Source organism: Microtus pennsylvanicus, chromosome 3 (assembly GCF_037038515.1).
Source record: "Microtus pennsylvanicus isolate mMicPen1 chromosome 3, mMicPen1.hap1, whole genome shotgun sequence".
NCBI classification, from domain to species: Eukaryota; Metazoa; Chordata; class Mammalia; order Rodentia; family Cricetidae; genus Microtus; species Microtus pennsylvanicus.
The window spans coordinates 2309583-2329636 of NC_134581.1; the positions used below are offsets into that span (position 1 = coordinate 2309583).

The following is a 20054-nucleotide window of genomic DNA, read 5'->3' on the forward strand; positions in this document are numbered from 1 at the left end:
CTCTCGGATTGGACCCCATCCAACGGTGAAGCCTGGAGAACAAATCCACCTCAGGGCCCCAAAAGGCCCTGAGAAGGCTGAGCTGCCTACTGAGAGTGGACAAGAGCAGGTCCTCAGGCTAGCTCTTTCACCTAGGTCCAGGATGAGCTAGCCTTCACAAACTGAGGGAGGGCAGCTGGTCTTGTGCAGGAGCCAGAAGCCCTCTGGATACAGGGGACAGACCCCATTCCTCCTCAGTCTCTGCAGACCCAGGTCCAACTTGGATCTGATGGACTTTAGCCCTCTGAGATTTAGTTAACCGTTCCGTAGTCTACAGAGCCTTATCCCCCCAAACTCTGCCCATGCTGGGGATCCTCACCCATCTATGCCTTCCAGCAGCCGAAAGTTCAGCTTGTCCTCAGATTGCTGGAGATTACCGGCATTGTCTATGAACACCAAACGAGATGGATCACTGCTCCGGACCTCAGGGGAAGAAGATGGACAGGGGCAGCCATTGGTAAGGGCAGAGTGTAAGTGGTCCCACTCTGTCCATTTCAAGGGCATTCTCAGCTGTCTGTGCCTCAATGCCCCCACCTATTCACATGGTCCCATGGCCAAGGGCTCATTCTACACCAGCACTGGGTGCCATCTCTGTGGGTCCTCCCAGCAGCCTTAGGAGGCATAAGGCTTAAGGGTTGTTAAGCAATTTACACAAGGTCACACAGCTAATAAGCAACTGGGGCAAACTCAGACCTGAACCCATAGCAGTGAGCCGTAACTCCACCTTCTAAATTGCAAGGCAAGGGAGTGGGTTCCTGGTATAGTGGGGTCAGGAGCATGGGGGGGGGGGGGACTGAACTGGCAGGCGCTAAAGAAAGAAGGTGTATTCCTTAGGTCTGAAGCTTCATGCCATGTCATGTGGTGTTTTACTCTTTTGGCTCTTTAGTCTTTTGACCTAGCTCCCAAATAAATCCCATATGGAGGCTTATTCTTAGTTATGAGTGCCCGATCTTAGCTTGTTTCTTGCCAGCTTTTCTTAAATTATCCCAGCTATCTTTGACCTTGGGGCTTTTCTCTTTCTCTATTCCTATCTTCTCTTTCCTTCTTACTCTGCCTCTGGCTGTGTGGCTGGCCCCTCCTTCCTCTCTCCCTCTTAGATGCTTTCTCTCCCATATTTTCCCTCATATTTATCCTCTCTGCCTGGCAGTCCCACCTGTTCTTCTCCTGCCTCACTGTTGGCCGTTCAGCTCTTTACTAGACCATCAGGTGCTTTAGACAGGCACAGTAGCACAGCTTCACAGAGGTAAACAAGTCACACACCTGGAAATAATATTCTACAACAAAGCCATATCACACACAGGCGTGATTCTTCAGCATCTCTCAAATCCTTTCCACACTAAAACATGCAAGACACAATTCTCTAGTACTTAAAAAAAAATACAGTATGGGGCTGGGGAGATGGCTCAGGGAGTAATGGGCTTCCATTCATTCATGAGAACCTGAAAACTCAGAACCTCGTAAGAAAAGCCAGGGGAGGTTATGTGTTCCTGCAGTCCCAGCGCTGAGGAACACAGAGGGGTAGGTCCCTAGGGCTAAAGGCCAGTCTCGCTGAATTGGCAAGCTCCAAGTTCAGCAAGAGACCCTGTCTCAAACACTAAAGGTGTCAGCCTCTGGCCCCCACATGCATGTGCTCATGGAAACACATACACACCTTTAAATTCTGGTGTTTGGCAAAAAGAGGCCATCTCCTCTGGCCTGCACACCGTTCCCACACATTCTCCAGACTTCTATGCTACGTTCCGTAGCCATTCCTAGAAAGCTCAGCCTCTTCTTCCTTCCACTCAGAGCCCAATTATCAAACTCTGCCTCTAAAAGACCTCAAAGTTCCCCGGAGCGTCTTGAGGAGCAGTGAAAACAGGATCACACACCCCCCCACCTCAGCTGAGTTCTCAGTATCCATTTGGCCTGTTTTATATATTTGGCTCCTACGAGTATTATTGAAGACAAAGTTTGCTGACAAAAGAAAAGACTGGGCAACCCGTGTCTGGTCACCAAGAGCATCCTCCGCAGGAGAGGGGCGTACCCAGTGCTCACGCTGCAAGGCACTGTACATGCAGGAGACAGGCGTACCCAGTGCTCACACCGCAAGGCACTGTGCATGCAGAAGAAACGTACCAGGATGTGCACCAGCCGCAGCTCTTCTGGGTTCTGACATTTCTCTCGAAGCCCCTCTTCCACACAGGGGTCTGAGGGCTCGGGCTCAAAGCCGCAGCAGTAGCGATCCAGGCGGTCATGGACCTGCGGAGAAGGCTGGCATGGTACCTGTCTTCTCCAGACCCAATATCAAGCCCACCTGGTCCGCTGGGTCCCACATAAGTCCAGGGTTGCTCAGAACAGTATTCAGGGGCTGTCTGGGCCGACTGTGCTCGTCAGCGCTGCACTGGTGTCCAGCTCGAAGGGGGAATCTGCCCTGATTCTTTCTGCTTAAGTCTGAAGCGCATATCAGTATCCTGAAGATAAGTTCGGGGCCACAGGGCCTCTCTGTCTGCTTCTCTCTGCACTGTTAGGAAGGGTGGCCAAGCCTAGTCAGTCAAGGCTGCCAGAGCCAGCCTTCTATCCTGAAACTTCAGAACCAACCATGACCCCACGGTGTCAGACGTACAGAGTTAGCCGGTATATAAAGGACTGTCACTCAGATGGCCAGCCGTCATGGCCACCTCTGCCTCGTTTCCTCCTCACCCTGAGCTCAAACACATCCCGAGTCATAAAGGAGAACACACACAGTGGGAGTTGAAGTTGTTGAAACATAGGTTGGGTCCCCCATCTGTGGACAAGGTGGGCTGCATATGGGAAGGGGGAGAAGGAAGGTGGGGCCCACAAAAGCTGAACCAGGTCCCTGCCTGACCTGTGGCCACCTCCTGTGCTTGCTGCTGCGTCCACAGTCACAGGGTGATGGTCCTGGATTCTCTGGTACCTTCACCCTTTCAGCCTTAATTAACGAGACTTAAGACCAAAACAATCAATCCGTGATGAGCAATGGTGGGGATTCCTTGATCTCTGTGAGTGGCTCACGCTTGCTACTCTTCAAGGAGGCAGGGCAGTATCCCAGAGAGGGCGTGGGCTATTTGGGCATGCACACTGAACAGAAGCACCCAGACTCCCTTCTTGAGAGTCTCCTTCCCTGCGGAGTTGTCTCTGCTGGCCTCACCAATCGCCCCTAGACTGCCAGTCACACAGTGCAGATGGACCCAGGCTTCCCTGACCACAGCTCCCCTCTCCCTCCTCCCCGATTCCCTAGGCTTCCCTCTCCCTCCTCCCTGATTCCCCAGTTCCCTCTCCCTCCTCCCTGATCTCCCAGGTTCCCCTCTCCTTCCTCCCTGATTCTCCATGCTTCCTTTTTCCTCCTCCCTGATTCCCCAGGCTCCCCTCTCTCCCTCTTCCCTGATTTCCCAGGCTCCCCTCTCCCTCCTCCCTGACTCCCCAAGTTCCCTTTTTCCTCCTCCCTGACTCCTCAGGCTCCCCTCTTCCTCCTCCCTGACTCCCAAGGCTCCCTCTCCCCCTCCCTCCTCCCTGATTCCCCAGGCTCTCCCCCTCCTTCCTGATTCTCCAGGCTCCAAGGAGCTTCACTTTTGTTCTCTGAAGTTCTTTCCTTCCTTGCTTAGGTCAAGTTGAGCCTTTGTCTTTTCTCAGCGCAATGCTCCCTGAGGTTCCTCCCTTCCAGGTCTGAGGTGTGTAGTAGTTGCTAAGGCTTTAGCAGATGCTCTTGATGACAACCTGACAACCCGTGAGCCCAGGTTCACCTGTAAAGGTTCCCATCATCCCATTCCCGGGTTCAGAGGGGCCTCCTGGCCCCTGAACAGGCTGCGCCTACCCATATGGTAGACTGGAAGTAATATACAATTAATGCTCCTTCCACCCAGAGGCCTGTCAAGAGGTGGTGTGCAGACACTCCGTCCTCGGCGGGCTGCTGTGCTTCCTAGGACCCTTGTTAGGGCTGGGTCTCACTCACCCATGGCACAGCATTCTCGGGACAACACCTTCTGTGGGTTTTTCTTCCTCTGTGCCCCCTTCCCCATTACACAGCAGACTTCCTGGGAACACTCCCAAGCGAACTGCTCCCACCCACATCCGTGTTATGTTTCAAGAGAAACCCCAGCTGGAGAGGAGCCCCCGCCATCTTTGTTGCTACCAGGTGCATAGGATCTAGTAGATCCAGTCTTAGTCAAGACTGAGTTCTATGCATCTCACCCTGGAATAAACAATTAAAGGGGGTGTCAGTACTCCACGTGGCCATGTGGAGAGCCACATGGGCAGAGGAAAGACTTACAGCAGGACATATGCTTTGGGATTACGGTCGTTAAGAGTTCTGTTGTCTAGAATCCCGGCTCCCAGAGGCTCCCCCAATGCTGAGGAAGCCCTAGAAAAACTGCTCTGCCCCGTGCTCAGCCCTGGACACACAGCGAGAGTCAGCTCAGGTCTGCTGCTCCCACCAACCCCAACCCCATCCTCCCACATCCGACCACACCTCCAGGAGCCAGCACAGACCCCTGCTCCTGACAAGTCCCCCCCCATCTCCAGGAGCCAGCACAGACCCCTGCTCCTGCCATGCCCCCCCCCATCTCCAGGAACCAGACATGACCCCTGCTCCTGACAAGTCCCCCCCCCCATCTCCAGGAACCAGCACAGACCCCTGCTCCTGCCATGCCCCCCCATCTCCAGGAGCCAGCACAGACCCCTGCTCCTGCCATGCCCCCCCATCTCCAGGAACCAGACATGACCCCTGCTCCTGCCATGCCCCCCCATCTCCAGGAACCAGACATGACCCCTGCTCCTGCCAAGTCCCCCCTCCATCTCCAGGAGCCAGCACAGACCCCTGCTCCTGCCATGCCCCCCCCCCATCTCCAGGAACCAGACATGACCCCTGCTCCTGCCAAGTCCCCCCTCCATCTCCAGGAGCCAGCACAGACCCCTGCTCCTGCCAAGTCCCCCCCCCCATCTCCAGGAGCCAGCACAGACCCCTGCTCCTGCCATGCCCCCCCATCTCCAGGAGCCAGCACAGACCCCTGCTCCTGCCATGCCCCCCCATCTCCAGGAGCCAGCACAGACCCCTGCTCCTGCCATGCCCCCCCATCTCCAGGAACCAGACATGACCCCTGCTCCTGCCAAGTCCCCCCTCCATCTCCAGGAGCCAGCACAGACCCCTGCTCCTGCCAAGTCCCCCCCCCCCCCCATCTCCAGGAGCCAGCACAGACCCCTGCTCCTGCCATGCCCCCCCATCTCCAGGAGCCAGCACAGACCCCTGCTCCTGCCATGCCCCCCCATCTCCAGGAACCAGACATGGCCCCTGCTCCTGCCATGCCCCCCCCCATCTCCAGGAACCAGACATGACCCCTGCTCCTGCCATGCCCCCCCATCTCCAGGAGCCAGCACAGACCCCTGCTCCTGCCATGCCCCCCCATCTCCAGGAACCAGACATGACCCCTGCTCCTGCCATGCCCCCCATCTCCAGGAACCAGACATGACCCCTGCTCCTGCCATGCCCCCCCATCTCCAGGAACCAGACATGACCCCTGCTCCTGCCATGCCCCCCATCTCCAGGAACCAGACATGACCCCTGCTCCTGCCATGCCCCCCCATCTCCAGGAACCAGACATGACCCCTGCTCCTGCCATGTCCCCCCATCTCCAGGAACCAGACATGGCCCCTGCTGCGGCACGTGACGCCCGTCTTCTGTGCTCTATGTGCCGCCATGCAGTTCATGAACCAGGCAAGGGGCTGGAGATTGGAACCACACAAAGACTCACAGAGACACAGGTCATCCTTGATGCCTAACTGCTCCCAGAATGCCCCTTTATTGTGTTCAGGGACAGCTTATATAGAGATAGCCACACCCCAGCCAAACACACCAGAAACCACTCTCCTGCCATCAGGGACTCCTGAAGGTCTCGTGCTCAGAGCAGCTGTAGGCACTCAGATCAGGGGAAAACAAGTTGTTTACAAGAAATTCAGGATCTGGGGACTCACTGCTCCCAACAGCCTGCTCTCCCCACACCTCCAGGCTTCAGCACAAGACCGCTGCTTCTGTCCCCCATATCTCCATGAGCCAGCACAGAACCCCTGATCCTGTCAACCCCACCCCCTCCACATCTCCAGGAACCAGACATGACCCCTGCTCCTGACAAGTCCCCCACATCTCCAGGAGCCTGTACAGGACTCCCGCTCCACCAACCCCCAACCCCATCTCCAGGCTGCTCTATCCAGATTTCCCATCATGCAGCATTTATTTGCAGAGCGGGCTACGAGGCATGTCAGCCATTGTAACACTGGCAGTGCTGGGCTCCTGGCAGGAAGGGCATGCTCACGCAGGTGCAAGGTTGATGGTTTTGCCATGCTCTATTTTGTTTTCCGTCAGATGAATGTGCCCAAGCTCAGACCGCAGCCCACAATTCCTTCAGGACTTCGCCGCCCTCCACTCTTTGCAAAAATGAGGAGTTACCCAGAGAAACAATGGCTCCACGCAGCCCCAGTGCCCTGCGCCAGCTCAGCAGTGTTGCAACTGTAACTGCGTCCAGGGCTTTCAGCAGTGAAGGCCTTGCGCAGCTCAGGCTGTGCAGGCGCCACCCTGAGAGCTGTACCCAGCACAGAGTGCCGGTTCCCGCCAGGCATGAGAGGGTGCCCACTCCATCTGGAGACGACAGTGAGCCCTGGGGAAGGCTGACCACCACACGGAGGGTCACAGTGAGGAGTGGTGATCATGGATGTGAAGCCAGGAAGTCTGACTCTGGCCACGGAGACAGATGGTGTGGCGGGCATATCTTCTCTGGCATTCAGAGCTGTGAACTCTTGGACAGGAAAATAAACAGGCTGAGCCCAGAACGGAGAATGCATTCAATACAAGTTGAAACTTAGTGAGGTCTTCTGAATGCAAGAATAAATAAATCATGAAGAACACACAGGGTCCCCCAAGGAGGCCTGTGGTCACTGGAACCTGTCCTCCATATCACCACCTGCTTTCGGAGGAGGCCGGGTTCTGTCACCTCCCAAACAGAATATCTGACTGGGACAAGACACTGCAGTTAATCAAGGAAGATCCCAGGCCCTTCTGATGGGATGGAAGGCCAGGGAGTGGCCAACACAGGGCATGGGTGGCCCTGGTCCTCTGACTAGACTCACCATAGGTGCCTGGTGTTCCTGTGGCCCACACCCTTCAGCTGGGACCCTCCTCACTTCCTTTCCCCTTGGCAGCCCAAGTATCCCAAACCTTTGCTGGGGTGGGGTCATCCTTTCCTGCATAGAAATGCTGTCTTTCCCAGAGAGCCAATTCCTCATGTCTAAAGGCCATACACACACATGTATATATGTATACACACACATGCACATACACATGCGCACATGTGTATATATACATGCACACACATATATACACACATGCACATGTGGATACACAATGTACACATGCATACATACATGAACAAAATTAAAAATAAGCCAACGAATAAACCAGGCGTGATGGCATGTGCATCTAGATATAGCACTGGAAAAGAGGGACAGATAGATCCCGGTTCATCTGGCTGCCAGGCTAGACGAGGCTATACAGACTGGCTCCAGGCCAGTTTATAAAAAAAAAAAGTCAACAGACACCTGAGGAATGCAACTCAAAAGTCGACAACCTCTGGCCTCAACACACATTCACACACACTCTCACACACAGAGACACACACACACACACACACACACACACACACACACACACACCTGTCCACCTTCCCGTACACATACAGGGGAGAGGGGAGAGAATAAAATGGAGTTCAGAGAGGGGGAGAAATGAGATTACCATATAGAAATCATAGCCACTCCATAGCCGATGGACAGCCACCCTGAACACATGCTGAAGGAAAGAACATGTCTTTGATGGTCCCAGGGAGACGAAATATCCTGGATATCTTCACAAAAATGAAGAAAGACCCTGTCTTAGGGTTACTATTGCTGTGATGAAACCCCATAATCAAAAGCAAACTGGGGAGAACAGGGTTTATTTGGCTTATGCTCCCAGCTAGACAGTTCACTGAGGGAAGTCAGGATAGGAACCTGAAGGCAGGAGCTGATGCAGAGGCTGTGGAGGGTGATCTTACTGGTTTTCTCAGCCTGCTTTCTTATAGAATCCAGAACCACCATCCCAGGGATGGCCCCACCCACAGTGGGCTGGACCTCCTCCATCAACCACTAATCAAGAAAATACCCTACAGATGGATCTCGTAGAGACATTTTCTCAGCTGAGTTCCCCTCCTTTCAGATGCTTCTAGCTTGTGTTAAGTGGACATAAAACTAGCCAGGACAGACCCACTGGGGAAAAATGCAAGACACCTCCCAGAAACACAGGCAGATGGAGCATTAGACCCTGCTCTTGACAAGCGTGAAACATGTTTGGTTATTGGTTTGTTTTTGAGACAGGGTCTCTCTGTATAGCCCTTCCTGTCCTGGAGCTCACTCTGTAGACCAAGCTGGTCTTGAACTCACGGAGATCCACCTGCCTCTGCCTCCTTTGTGCTAGATTTAAGTTGTGCACCACCATGCCCAGTGAATGATGCATTTTATAAGGAAACTTTGCTGTCAGCCCACAACAATTAAATTAATTCCAGTTAAATTCCAGAAGGATTTGGGAAGGGAAGTAGCACGCTGACTGTGAAAATTACACGAAAACATTATCCCGGCAAATTCTGAAAATGATCCGTGAGAGAGATAGACTGTCCCTCCATAATAAAACAGTGGTCCTGGCGTCTAGAACAGCACAGTCTAGAAATGGCCGCAGATACGTAAAGAAGTTGACGCGAAAAAAGGTTGCATTGCAAACGCAGGGAATGGGTCTCCAGAAATGGCACTGGGACATGTAGGCTTAAAGTATTTCCAGATGGACCCAAGATGGATTAAAAAAGAAAAGAAAAAGAGAACTTTTAAAATATCTCTGAAGCGAGGATGGCCTTTAAACTCAGAATGCACAGCTCAGTTCTTTCACAGAGCAAAGTCAGATTTCCACCCAACAGAGAGTCTACGCCACCGCGGCGGGGACAGTGCACTGCCCTGAAAAGAGAAGGCTAATTCCCTCAGTCCAAAGGAAAACTTTAGAAGTCCTTAAAAAAAAAAAACAAACCAACCACCCACCCAGCTGTGATGGTTGTTTATTAACAGCATGACCGCATTTAGAGTCACCATGGAGACAAATCTCAGGGCACATGTCTGTGAGGAATCTTCTAGATTAACTGGGGTGGGAAGACCTATCCCGAGCATGGTCGGCACCACGTTAACTGTGGTCCCAGACTAAATAAAAAGGAGAAAGCTATCTATCCACCAGTGTCCAACTCTCTGCTTCCTGACTGCGGGTCATGTGACCACCACCTTCTGCTTGGGTCACATGACCAGCCACGCCATGCTCCTGCCTTCCCTACCAGAGCCGGAATAAACCCTCCCTTCCTTGAGTGGCTCTTACCTTTCTGTCAAAGCAGTGAGACAAGTAATTAACACCCCAAACAAAACAGAACAAACACAAACTTTCCTTTTTCATTGTCTGTTTTAAAAAGGTTTTAAAACAGAGGCAGGGCTCCAGTGAGGTAAGAAAACATTAAGAAACTCACTGCTGGGGACACAGGGCAACTGGGCAGCGAGGGGGGCCCTCACAGTTACACACCTTGGCCTGTCCTTGGTCTCAGCACCAGGAGCTCAGCAGAATATAGATACTGTTTTATGGTTTCTGTGGGCTCCTCCCCTGTTGAGTGGGGTGTGTCTGCTCAGCCCTCAACCCCAACTAAAATCAACAATATATGTGTCACCTCACCGGAGTTCAGAGTTTTTTCCAAGGTTGCTATACCTTGGTCTTATGGTGCCAGCATCCTCCTACGCCTGACTGTTCCCATAGCAATCATTGATCACTATTCACTTCCTTCTTTGAGGCTCACTGATGCTTCAGGAGCCCTGAAGGGCTCCCCTGATGAGGTCAAGCTCACTCTCTCTCAGTTGTCTCCCTTCTGTGTCTGAGGAGGAGGGGTACACGACACTACCCCCGCCCGTGTGTGTGTGTGTGTGTGTGTGTGTGTGTGTGTGTGTGTGTGTGCGCGCGCACGTGTGTGTGCGTGTGTGTGTGCGCGTGTGTGTGTGCGTGTGTGCGCGCGCACGTGTGTGTGCGTGTGTGTGCGTGTGTGTGTGTGCGCGCGCGCGTGTGTGCGTGTGTGCGCATGTGTGTGCACGCACGCGCGTGTGTGCGTGCGTGCGTGCGTGCGTGTGTGTGTGTGTGTGTGTGTGTGCGCGCGCGTGTGTGCGTGTGGCCCTGAGACCTTGCTCCAGCTGGAATAAGATGTGACTGAGGCCAAACACCAAGACAAAGATCTGGAGAGGGAGAAGTTGGGAGGGCCATTCAAGGCACCGAAGGCCTTGCTTTGTCTGACAGGGCGGTAATGGATATAACCGTGACAGAGGACAGACACCCTCTCCGAGCTCTCTGGCTAGGCTGTGGCTCCTGCATGTCTTTGCTGTGGAGGGTTTCCCCATCACTGCAGTCAGAGCACCCCCCCACCAGCTGCAATCTGGCAAGGATCTGGCTACGAGCTCCCCTAGACCAGTCCTGAGTCAGTTACTGCCCACCACTCTTAGAAGAGTCACTGTGGGGTGGGTCCCACATGCCCTTGGCTGCCTTCTCTCCTATGGGCAGGCAGACGGGTCAGTCCTGTTGGGACCTTGGTGTCAGGCTCTGCTGCTGAGAACGGAGACAAAGGCTTCTCTCAAGTCTTAGTGAGGAGACAGGGTTGGACAGGCTGTAGCAGAGACAAGAGACACAATAGGAGCCATTGTGTTGGTCCCAAGAAGAGACAGAGCCCAGACCTGGATCCTGGCAGCTGGGGCCTTCTGGGCCCTAGCTTTGGGGGCCACAAGCCTTGCTCAGCTGACTTCTCCACAGATCACCCAGGTCAGGCAGTGACGAGAGTCTGGGGTCAGACTGGAGTGTGGAACTGTCTTCCAGGTCTGACAGTCATTGCCCGCTGGAAGTAAGAGCAGCCGTGATTACCCAACGAAGTCCTCACAAGATGGGTCTCTGACCATCCCCAGGAGATGGTCAGGGAACCGTGGCTCACAAGACTTATGAGCCACGCCCCCCCAGGATCTAGAAGCAGTTCACAGCTGTTGGGAGTGGGTGTTCCCCAGAGACATAAGTGTCCATGCTCTGGTAACCCCTCACCCATGTTCTTGTGAGCAACCCCAAGAAATTCAGGTGTGGGTGCTTCAGTGGAATCATTCTTTTACCAGCCACCCACTCTCTCTGGAGTGAATACCAATAGACTCCTCAGGAAACAGGAAACACGCGAGAGAAAAGCCCCTCGCACAGGGAAACGTGGTGGTGTCAAACCCAGCACTTCCTTCCGGGCCTCTGAGTTTGCTAACAGGAGTCTGAGGGAGGCCGATAGCAGACAGATGGCGAGCTGCATCTGGGGGTTGTGGCCAGCCATGGGTCACTCAGCACCTCGGGTACCCGTGCAGAAATGCATGTTCTGCAGCCTCACCGAGGTTTCTAGGAAGGTTCTGTCGGCCAGATGGTTGTTTTCCTTGACCGCTGTCCAGCAAACTAGGGAAAGGTGGCATGATCCCAGCCCCGTGTCTGACGGCGCCGCTGACCTGTGTGTGCCTTGGCTGCAGAGGTTTCTGTCCCCACTAGCAGAATTTGGCAGCTGAGGAAGGGTCCCATGCTGCAGACCTGGAGATGAACAGACGGGCTCTGTGCAGAGCAGGAAGCCATCCTGAGCACATTGCTGGAGCCCGGCTTTGCAAGGGTCTGCTTCCGGTCTCAGGGCTCCAGGGCCTCCCTGCAAATGTCCCTTTCTGCCCCCATTACTGGCCAGCTCAATAGTGGCTGTGAGAAGGGAATGAGCTCTGGGCTAAGCCAGCCAGGCTGCCTCTCAGTCCCCTGGCTGTGACCTTAGACAAGGAAGTTAATCTCTCTGAACCCCAATGGCCCCATTTTCTTTTCCACTAATAATTACTCGTGTGTGTGTGTGTGTGTGTGTGTGTGTGTGTGTATGTGTGTGTGTATGTGTGTGTGTGTGTGTGTGCGTGTGCGTGTGTACATACCTATGCAATGTACAACAGTCACTCTCTGACCAGACGTCTCCTCCTACCCAGCTCTGGGATTCCAAGAACTCACCACCACACTTGGCTTTTTACATGGACGCCGGGAATTCAAACTCAGATCTGCTCAGCAAGTGCTTTACCTACCGAGCTCCTCCCCAGCCGGCTCAAGCTGAGAACATGCATAAACATAGCATCTCACCTGTAAGAATGCCTTGAGGATGGTCTCAGTCTGTTCTAGAGATGCATTTGGTCTGGTACCTACTGTTTAACAAGTGCATGCCCTCACCAGGCGCCTGTGTTAAATATATCCATAAACACCCCAGCACGCAGATGTCACGGGGCCAGTACACCATCTGACATAGGCAGGGCCCCGAGACAGGCACTGGGACAAGAGTCCAGTGGGAGGCAGTTTATCTGTGATCGAACCCCAAGAACTTCAGCCCCTCAAGCTGTGTGATAAAGAACCCAAACAAAAACAACCTGAGGGACGAAGGGCTTATTCTGGATCATGATTCGGGGGTACAGTCCATCATAATGGGGAAGTCACATTTTAACTGTGAGCAGAATTTCCCTGGGCAGGGGATTCTGGGATGTATACAATAGAGAAAGTGAATCAATCACTACAAAGGATTCATTGCTGTCCACTTCTTGGCGGTGGGAATGACCAGCTGTTTCAAGCTGCCTTTGTCCACGGCCAGCATCACACGTACAAGCCGGGGGCAGCCACTCTTGTGCTCAGGAGCCCCCGGTGGACCCAAACCTTGCCGTTCAACTCTACCCAGCTCACCCACTCCAGCAACTTTAGACTTTTCTCTTGCCAGGCAGAGAAGCAAGACCCTCAGCGAATGCTCCGTGTCCAGATGGACGGGCACCTCTGTCTAGGGCTCTCCTTTTATTCCTTCTACCTCCGCCTCTCTCTCTCTCTCTCTCTCTCTCTCTCTCTCTCTCTCTCTCTCTCTCTTATCTTATTTTAAATCATTCAACACTCTTGACTCCATGTTGGCTCAAAGATATAAAATTATAAACAGTGTTAAGACTGAAGAGACGGCTCAATGGTTAAGACCACTCGTTCTTACAGAGGACCTGGGTTTGATTCCCAGCATCCACATGGCAGCTCACAGTCACCTGTGACTACAGTTCCAAGGGATACAATGCCCTCCTCTGGCTTTGGTGGTTACCAGGCATACATTTGGTAAACATACGTTCACGCAGGCAAAACACTTGCGCACATTGCAATAAAATTCAACAAAAACTTGCAAACAGTGGCAAACTGGTCTTTTAACAATGACATTGGGGGAGGGGTCCTCATTTTGTAACTTGGGAATAAAACAGAATTTCCAGTAATTTCTGACATAGCCCAAAACATACTTCTGCCTTTTCTGGAGTGTGTGTGTGTGTGTGTGTATGTGTGTGCGTGGAAGGTGTACATGCATGTGTGAATGCATGCATATGCAGAGGCCAAGGGTCATCTTTGAATGTCTTCCACAGTTACTGTTTGAGACAGGGACTCACAATGAGCCTGGTGTTCACTGGTCCACTTGTCTGCCTGGCCCCACCTCGCCAGCCTGGGACTAAAGACAGGCCCTGCTTGGCTAGGTCTCCTAATGTGTGGCCTGGCAAGTGTGTTAGTGAGGAAACCTCTCTTCCCAGCCCCCACGCCTGCCTTCTCAGCAGGCATTTGTGGTTCTAAAATCAAAGTATTGATCAACTATAAAGTGAAGGGCTGAGACGCATCATACAGTGTCACGAGCAGACTCTTCATCTAAAAGTAGATAAAGCACATACCTCTCACTAATAGGCAAATTCGCTTTCCTCTTTAATAAATGGCAAGGTTTTATGTATATCTGAGAATTGTTATATGCCTATATATCCAAAGTCACATGACTATTTCTTGGGTAAAACTGGGTCACAAATGGAATTCTGTTGTTGTTGTTGTTGTTGGTAGTGGTCAGGTTTTTGGTTGTTGTTCTGTTGCCTTTTGTTTGTTTTTAAGATGTGTAAGGATGTTTTGCCTACATCTATGTCTAGGGACCCTGGGCATGTCTGGTACCTGACAAGGCCCGAAGAAAGCATCAGGTCACTGGAACTGGAATTACAATTAACTGTGAGCCACCATGTAGGTCCCGGGGATCCACCCTTGGTCCTCTGCGAGAGCAGCCAGTGTACCTAACTGCTGAGCCATCTAGCCAGTCCCTGAGAGGAAGATGTTTAAGAAGCCCTGCTCCAGGGTACCACAGGATAAACAGACAGAAAAATGACAAGAACAGTTGCTTGGTAACAAAGGCCAGGATGGTAAGGAGAGGGCATCCTGGCCAGGCAAAGCTTCACCTGGAACTCCCTGACCCCACCCCACTGCCCAACCACACCTACCTGCAGCAGGAAGTCAAAGAGGGCCAAACGTGCCCACTCAGCATGGTGGATGCCCGGGCACAGGCTCTGGCCTGGCCAGCTGCAGCCGCTAGCCAGCAGGGCCTGGTACTGCAACCAGCCCAAGGCTAGAGAGTTCTGATCCTCATCTGGGTCTCCTAGGTGCTCGACATCGGGTGCCCACCAGATGGCGGGCCTCAGACCGCCATCCGTGTAGCGGTAAGGCAGAAGAGGACTGCGGAAGCCCCGGGCTACAGCAGGCAGGCTCCGTCGGAGCCCCAGTACACGGTCCACGTGGAAGGCTAGGACTTCATGCAGGTCCCTGGGCCTCTTGATGAGGCCGCAGAGGCCCTGGGAGCAGAGTTGGCTGAGCCTGAGAGGAGACATGTCCTGGAAGGCACCTGTAGCAGATAGTCCGACCTGCAGTACCTGCCCGTGGGCGGGAACCCTGGCTTTGCCCACCACCTCCCCATGGGCCAATAACCAGAGAGTCTGGATGTCATGTTCTGTGAACCACGGTGGAACCTTCTCCCCAGCTGCCGCACTGGCCAATGACCCGGGGGTCTCAGTACGGCACCACGGGGACCTCTGCAGCTCTGCAGCAGTACCAGGCCACCAGTGAGTCCCTGGACCTGAGGTGATACCCCCAGCCTTCCCGCCAGGTAAGACTCTGTCCTTGGCTCCTGGCAGGGAGCTCCCAGCCAAACTCACTGCAGCGGTTCCTCTCCGTGCCTGGAAAGTTGCCAGGCTGCTCCCCCGGAGTGGTCTAACCAGGGTGTCTGTCTTATTCTGCCTCTCTTGGACAGGACCACTGTGCTCAGGCTGGTCCAGGTCTGTGCCTCCTGCATCTCTGACCTCATTCTCCTGCACACGATGTTGGACACTGAGTGTTGGACCTCCTGGCCCAGCGGCATCTCTCCTGACCCTCAGTGGGTGTCTGCTTCTGTCCACTCGCTCTCTGTGGCTTTGCTTCTCAGCACAGACCAAGATGGAATCTCTGGGCAAAGCCCAGCCTTTTCGGAAGCCCAGGTTTCTTGCCCGCTGCCTCTGGCTAGAGTTCAAAGTCTGCCAAATGTTGGGCTCAGGCATGCCGATTTTCCCCTGGAGCTCTATGGGACCAAGTCTGGGGGTGGACGCTGGATGCTCCGGGGGGAAGTGAGTGACAGTCACTGCAGACAGGATCATCAGGAGGCAGAATGCCATCACTGACCGTTTCTTGCCACGAAGCCTTCTCCAGAGCCAAGACGCCTGAGGACAGGGTAGCAAAGAGCATGAGAACGGGGAAAGCCACCAACCTCAAACCACAGAACATTAAAGACTGAACAGTGCATAGGGGCAGGAAGCAACAGCAGGACACCTAGCTCGCCCTACAAGGGGGAACGTGACAGCCCAGCCAACTGTCCCCCAGCTTCAGAGTTTGGCTTGCTTCTGAGCCAGGCTTCACTGATCCTTACAGACAGGCCTGGACTTCTCTGGGTTAGCTGCCGCAGTGATTACCACGCCTCCCCGCAGACTCCGCCCACTAAGTCCTCACCAGCTAGTGCTGACCCCATTCCTTTCCATTCTGTGATCTTTATCACCACTCCAAACACACATACAAATAAAGCTCCACAGAAGTCCAAGTCTAAGAAAATCAGAGCAGTGGGCTCAGCCGTGGAGAGCATATACTGGATCTGAGTTCAGTTCCCAGCACCCACTCTGGGCAGCTCACAGGTGCTTCTAACTCCACTAGCATGAGATCTGGTCCCCTCTTCGAGCCTTCCTGGGGTACCCATACTCACACAGAAACACACATAAATGCATGCACACACATACAATGAGATAAATAATTAATTTTTAAATTATTTTATTTCATTTGCATTGGCATTTTGCCTGCATGTATGTCTGTGTGAGGGTGTCAGATCTTGAAGTTAGAGACAGTTGTTAGTTGCCATGTGGGTGCTGGGAATTGAATCCGGGTCCTCTGGAAGAGCAGTCAGTGCTCTTAACCACTGAGCCATCTTTCTAGCTCTTAAATCTTTAAAAAATAAAAAATGCAGAAAATTGGAGTGAAAACCCCCTTCTCCACGCAGGAAGTCATGGCCCTAATCTGGGGGTGTGCCACACAACATTCTGGTGAACATCCAGTGTGCCCTTCCCTGCAGAGACATCTGAGAATGTCAATAATAACACCAAGAGGAGTTGTGGGGCCCCACTTTCCACCATCCCTTGCCATGGTATGGGAACACTTTTAACCATCAGAACAAACGGAGAAATTGGGGCTAAGTAATTCATATTTTAAAGTGGAGAGCAGGAAGGCCAGAGCCAGATCACAGATGGAAATATTCAGATAGCACTGAGAGAGGAGATGGATTTGTTTGGATTCTTCTTCTAAAATCAAATCAAAACAAGTGATGCATTTTCCAGTTGAATTCATAATCTGTGTTCTCAAAGGGCTGGATACCCCCAGGAATAATAAATCCCCTCCTACGATGGGCTGAGAAAGTGGGCTGTTTGGGTCCTGCAGTGGCCTTACTTGGCTTCAGGAAACCTGGGGGGTGTTGGCAGTGGTACAGAGGGAGGCCCAGATGGCTGTGAGCAGATGTCGCAGCTGGGACATGCATGAAAGTTTGGGAAGAGAAAAGTGATTGTGAAAAGGCAAGGAGAGTCTCCCGCGGAACCCAAGCTGACCTCCCTGCCCCTCTCCTGCTGATCCTCAATGACCCGTGCGCAGCTGATCCCGAGAGGATTGTTCTCTGCCTGGCTCACCAGCGGCTCTCCTCTCAAATCCTCATCCACTACCTGTCACCAGTTCCTGTAAGGAACAGCCATGAGCCAATAGCTACATCTTCCCAGAGCTGCAGAAAAGAAGGAGGGCCAAAAACCCACAGCCCAGGCACTCTGGGCCCAGGTCTGAGCTTCCAAAACTATGGATAATGTGCAAGAATCACATCTCTGTCCCTGTGACTCAGAAGATGGGATGGGATTGCAGCTCCCTCCAAGGGCCCACGTGAGGGTTAAGTGAATCAAACTACACAACAGGACCGCTGCACCCTTCCCAGGAGTGTTGGGGTCACCGCTACACCCTTCCCAGGAGGGTTGGGATCACCGCTGCACCCTTCCTGTGAGTGTTGGGGTCACTGCTGCACCCTTCCCGGGAGTGTTGGGATCACTGCTGCACCCTTCCTGTGAGTGTTGGGGTCACTGCTGCACCCTTCCCAGGAGTGTTGGGGTCACCGCTGCACCCTTCCCGGGAGTGTTGGGATCACTGCTGCACCCTTCCTGTGAGTGTTGGGGTCACTGCTGCACCCTTCCCAGGAGTGTTGGGGTCACCGCTGCACCCTTCCCGGGAGTGTTGGGGTCACCGCTGCACCCTTCCCGTGAGTGTTGGGGTCACCGCTGCACCCTTCCCGTGAGTGTTGGGGTCACCGCTGCACCCTTCCTGTGAGTGTTGGGGTCACCGCTGCACCCTTCCCAGGAGGGTTGGGGTCACCGCTGCACCCTTCCTGTGAGTGTTGGGGTCACCGTTGCACCCTTCCCGGGAGTGTTGGGGTCACCGCTGCACCCTTCCCGGGAGTGTTGGGGTCACCGCAGCACCCTTCCTGTGAGTGTTGGGGTCACTGCTGCACCCTTCCTGTGAGTGTTGGGGTCACTGCTGCACCCTTCCTGTGAGTGTTGGGATCACCGCTGCACCCTTCCCGGGAGTGTTGGGGTCACTGCAGCACCCTTCCCGGGAGTGTTGGGGTCACCGCTGCACCCTTCCCGGGAGTGTTGGGGTCACCGCAGCACCCTTCCCGGGAGTGTTGGGGTCGCCGCTGCATCCTTCCCGGGAGTGTTGGGGTCACTGCTGCACCCTTCCTGTGAGTGTTGGGGTCACCGCTGCACCCTTCCCGGGAGTGTTGGGGTCACCACTACACCCTTCCCGGGAGTGTTGAGGTCACCGCTGCACCCTTCCTGTGAGTGTTGGGGGGTCACCGCTGCACCCCTGTGAGTGTTGGGGGGTCACCGCTGCACCCCTGTGAGTGTTGGGGGGTCACCGCTGCACCCCTGTGAGTGTTGGGGTCACCACTGTACCCTTGAGTGTTTATGGTTTGACAGCTGACCCCCACTTCCTGTTCTCTCTTAACTTCCCGACTGTGGGTGCACGGTGACCAGGTGCTGTAGTAATAAGGGCGGCGGCGGCTGCATCCCCAGCACCCCGGCTGCCTGGCTAGCTTATGCCCGAAATAACAACACAAAAACTGTATTCATTTAATCACTGCTTGGCCCATTTCTATCTAGCCTCTTCTAGGCTAATTCTCACATATTAATTTAGCCCATTTCTAATCATCTGTGTAGCGCCCCTAGGTGCGCTTACCGGGAAGATTCTAGCCTATGTCCATCCTGGGTTGGAGCTTCATTGCGTGCTTCTGCCTGGGAGCTGGGAGCATGGCATCTCTCTGAGGCGTCTGCTCCCGAGAGGAGAGCTGTGGAGTCTGAGCTCACTTCCCCTTCCTCCCAGCGTTCTGTTCTGTTTACTCCTCCCACCTATCTTCTAACCAATGAGGGCCAAGCAGTTTCTTTTTATTTAACCAATGACCTTCCTCCATCAAGGTGCCTCATGCTTCCGCTGTCATAGTTTTTCTACCAGGATGGACTGACTGCCTCCCTCCTCAAACCATGGGTCAAATCTGCCCTTCCTCCTCCAAGTTGCATCTTGAAAAAGGTAACACATGCCCCCAAGTTCCAGACAACTCCTTATCTTTCTGGGGTCTGAAAAACAACCCCTCAGGTCTGGACATGTTGTACGACCAGGATACCCAAGGCAGGGCGTAAGAGGAAGTTTTTATCATAAAACCTTAAGCATGAGCTGGGAGCAGGCAACCTGGCAGGGCCCAGCAGAGGTTCTGTCCAAAGATGAGAGGGGTAGGAGAGAGTGTTGGGCAACAGCATGGGGGAGAGTAAGCAGAGAAGGCAGGGGCCAGGGGCATGAGTTTAGGGGACCAAAACAGGGATGCAGTCCCTGGAGCAGGATGGAGGTGCCTTAGGAGCTGGGCTTTTCATTTTATTTTCTTAATTCTTATTTTGTGTTGTATGTGTGCACAAGCATGTAGATGTGTCATATGAGGTAGTGGGAGCTGCGGGCCTCTTCCCACAGCCCGGCTCCTGGCTGCCTGGGTAGCTTATACCCCGAAATAACAACACACAAACTGTATTCATTTAAACACTGCCTGGCCCATTTCTATTAATGTGTGTAGCACCAAGGTGCGCTTACTGGGAAGATTCTAGCCTACGTCCATCCTGGGTCAGAGCTTCATTGTGTCTGCTCCAGAGAGCAGAGCTATCGAGTCTGAGCTCACTTCCTCTTACTCCCAGCATTCTGTTCTGTTTACTCCACCCACCTATGTTCTAACCTATAAGGCCAAGCAGTTTCTTTATTAATTAACCAATGACCTTCTTCCATCAAGTGTGTGTGTGTCTAAGTGTGTGAGTCCTGTGTGTGTACATTTGTGTTTGCGTCCTGTGCTAGAACATGTGTGTGTTGTGTGTGTGAGTCCAGTGGCACAGTATCCCGTGCGTTTAGTAAAAGTCAGCTCTAAATCTGACGTCAGTCATTTCTAAAGCTCTGCCAAACCTTG

General features: G+C 53.4%; 1 protein-coding gene across 3 annotated transcripts in view; it reads right to left on the minus strand.

Moving 5' to 3' along the window:
• The window catches only part of Gask1a (golgi associated kinase 1A), a 36655-nt gene that overhangs the window by 3045 nt on the left and 13556 nt on the right, over nucleotides 1–20054 (minus strand). The window contains exons 2-4 of one of the 3 annotated variants that reach the window (XM_075964079.1): nucleotides 14461–15705; nucleotides 2155–2277; nucleotides 359–462 (exon numbers count right to left, since the gene is read on the minus strand). In XM_075964079.1, coding sequence (XP_075820194.1) covers nucleotides 359–462; nucleotides 2155–2277; nucleotides 14461–15705 — 1472 coding nt within the window. The remainder of the gene's footprint in view (nucleotides 1–358; nucleotides 463–2154; nucleotides 2278–14460; nucleotides 15706–20054) is intronic. The other 2 variants (XM_075964080.1, XM_075964081.1) reach the window with 2 other exon arrangements.